Source organism: Sapajus apella, unplaced genomic scaffold (genome assembly GCF_009761245.1).
Source record: "Sapajus apella isolate SASKATOON/1434 unplaced genomic scaffold, GSC_monkey_1.0 scaffold290, whole genome shotgun sequence".
Classification (NCBI taxonomy): Eukaryota; Metazoa; Chordata; class Mammalia; order Primates; family Cebidae; genus Sapajus; species Sapajus apella.
This window is the reverse complement of record NW_022437230.1, coordinates 205244-208563: the sequence shown is the minus strand read 5'-3', so window position 1 is coordinate 208563 and position 3320 is coordinate 205244. Positions and strand designations below refer to the sequence as shown.

Below are 3320 nucleotides of genomic sequence, written 5' to 3'. Positions count from 1 at the left end.
AAAAAAAAAAAAAAAAGAATTACTGAATAATAAAACAGAAAGAGACAGTCATGTTTTCTGGCTCATGAAGTAGGGATCATGCATATAAATCAGTGATGTCCAAACTGGTTGTAAGATGCCTGTGCTCAGCGTGTTCCCTGCCCTGCTGTAAGTCTTCGTGAGCTACTGTGTGTAATTAGATTGAAGACACACATGGTAACCTCTAACCATATCAGAGGTTATATATTACAGGTTTCTGCCTTGAGTCTTCAAGCGATACGATTTAAAGTTCAAAGAATACTAAGTCCTGAGTGGTCGAAATAGATATCTTTTATGCATGTTTCCCAAATTGCTGACTTAATTAAAAGAACGTCTGAATTGAAAGGAAGCACTGCATGTTTAGGGGAGAAATTACCTAAATGTTTGTACTCCACACTGCTGAACAACTTTATTAGACTATCTACATTAAAAGACTGTTTTCAGACGATTTCCAGGAGCCTATTGACCAAGCTTCAATTGCATTCTTAGGATAGTCATAGCATTAAACGTATATCTTATTAAAATAGACAGTAAATTATGTGATACAAGAAAATAATATTAAATTAAAAAATAATAAATGAGTCACAGAATAAACTTAAGAGAAAAGGAAACAGGCGGTAAATGAAAGATGCAAATCCTTAACAAAAGCAAAACTAATCTGAAAGTAATACATTTAATAGATTGGGTTTTTTATTTTATTTTTTTTTTTTGGAGAAATAGCTGGAAGGGGAGCATCCAGTAGATTAAACAATCTTGAAGAAAATGGAAAAGGCACAACATGGCATATGAGTGAACAAGGCACAAGTATTGAATGTAGGGCATAACTGAAAGGGAATACATTCTTGAACACTAATGTTTTCAGAGTGTGGATGAAACGGTTGAAATGCCAGAAATGCCTACGTTAATATATTCCTGTAATACCTCAATATCTAAACATCACAAAGGCTGTGGAAGGACTTGTGAAATTTGCCAGTTGTCCCTCAAAAACAGTTACTTTTAGAAGGAAATGTTTAGCTTTTCCAGATGTCTAACTCTTCGATTTGTTTCCATCTCCATTTCTTTTTTTTCCACACTGGTTATGATGTATAACTCTTTCACATTTTAATATCAATCATGATGGTGATCCCTTAAAACTTATATGACCATTTAATTAATTATACAAACCAGAATACTTTAAAGTGAAAAATGTATCATTATTTATATTGACATGAGGACTACAGGTTAAAACTGGATGCAAATGGTTAGTGTATGTTAAAGAAAAAAGAAGGGCAAACTAGCTCAAAGGAATATTATTGCACTTCCACAAAATAGAGAGAAAAAAACACAAAACTGTCCTTTCTGTTCACTTCACTTATGTATTCCCTAATGTGACATTAACTGTTTTCTCAAAAGATAGTTTTTTTTTTGTTTTGTTTTGTTTTGTTTTTTTGAGACGGAGTTTCGCTCTTGTTCTGCAGGCTGGAGTGCAATGGCGCGATCTCGGCTCACCACAACCTCCACCTCCTGGGTTCAGGCAATTCTCCTGCCTCAGTGTCCTGAGTAGCTGGGATTACAGGCAGGCGCCACCATGCCCAGCTGATTTTTTGTATTTTTAGTAGAGACGGGGTTTCACCATGTTGATCAGGATGGTCTTGATCTCTTGACCTCGTGATCCACCCGCCTCGGCCTCCCAAAGTGCTGGGATTACAGGCGTGAGCCACCGCGCCCGGCCAGATAGTTTTCAGACTATTTGCAGGAGCCTATTGGGCATCCAGGCCATAGTTTCAAGCCAAAACATTACATTATATATTTTTTTCTGAAGGAGTTTTTTTCAGAAATTGCTTCTGTTTCTTAGGTTTTTTGTATTCTGGTTGTAGTTTGAGTAAAAGTCTACACAATGTTTGCTATCTAATCTAAGCCCCTTCTAATAGGCTCACTTGATTTAATGTGTTCTGAGTTTAGACTGTCTTTTGGTTTCCTTCTAGCACTAAAAGCAGGGTGTGCTTAAACAATGTTGCTACTGTATATGCATGGAAGTGTATCTTCAGAGTGTCTACAGAGGTCTAGTTGAATGCTAGCCATGTGGTGACTCTTGGGCTTCTGGTTTTAGTCCATTGTATAAAATGAAAACTTTGATGTCCTTTGCATACCTTTAATTTCATCTGAATACAGTTGTGCTAGTAATGTTCCCTCCTGTTATGTTTCTCTTGCAGCAGAAGAGAAACCACAGGTTTAAACGAAGACGAGCTGAAAGAATGCAAACTGCATTTATCTGAGATATTTGACTTTTAAAAATCTCAATAAAGTTTTCCAGTTTTCTCCAAAGAAGTTTTGCACATGTTTTGTTCATTTATTCTCACATAATAGACACTATTGAAAATTTTGGCCTGGTGAAGTTGCTCACACCTATAATCCAACAGATGGGGATGCTGAGGCAGGAGGATTGCTTGAGCTTGGGAGATTGAGATGTGCCTGGGCAACATGGCAAAACGCCTTCTCTACAAAAATAAATGAATGAATGCATGAATGTATACCTGTGTGTGTGTAGGTGCAGCCCCAGCTACTCTGGAAGCTGAGGTGGGAGGATCCCTTGAGCCTAGGAGTTCGAGGATGAAAGTAGTCATGTTTAAGCCACTGCAACTCCAGCCGGGGTGAATGAGACTCATGTCTGAATAGAAAGCATAATTTTTCCAACTTTGTATTCTGATTTGGCTGGTATACACCTGTGTATTATCATGAAATATATATTTTGTGCTGGACCTTGCTTACTGTTATACAACTACAATTTGTAGAAACTCCACATGCTGATGCCTTTTTGTATGCTAGTGAGTTGACCAATGACTGGGAGCTCCTAGGCAGCTCTAGGATTGGGAATTAGAGGGTTAGCCTTTCAGCCCCATCCCCAACCTTCAGGACACGGAGAAGGCTGAGGTTAAGTTAATTTCCAATGGCGGGCCAACAGTTTAATCAATTATGCCTATACAATTAAACCTCCATCAAAACCCAAAAAACAGGGTTCAGAGAGCTTCTACCTAGCTGAACACATGGAGGGTAGCATGCTCATAGAGGCCATGGAAGCTCCCCGCCTCTTCCATCATTCCTTCCCCTATGTATGTCTTTATCTGCATCCTTTGTTAAGATATGCCATTTGCCACAAAATATGTGAGAATTCCCTAGGCTATAGAGCTGGATGCAAGAACTAGGGCCTAGGTAGACAAAGGGGGAAAGCAACCAGGGAAACTTGCTGAAGCAAAATTACTTGGATCCTACCTACACTGTCTCCTTACAGGCTATGGCATGACACAGCCGTGGGATTCCATCCT

General features: G+C 38.7%; 1 protein-coding gene across 1 annotated transcript in view; it reads left to right on the top strand.

Annotated features, from left to right (window-relative positions):
* LOC116545570 (X antigen family member 5-like) overlaps positions 1-2364 on the top strand; it is a 46290-nt gene extending 43926 nt beyond the window's left edge. Inside the window, exon 4 of the mRNA XM_032272111.1 lies at positions 2211-2364. Within this exon, the coding sequence (XP_032128002.1) occupies positions 2211-2233 (23 nt within the window). The 3' untranslated portion in view covers positions 2234-2364. The remainder of the gene's footprint in view (positions 1-2210) is intronic.
* Positions 2365-3320: the final 956 nt, after the last annotated feature.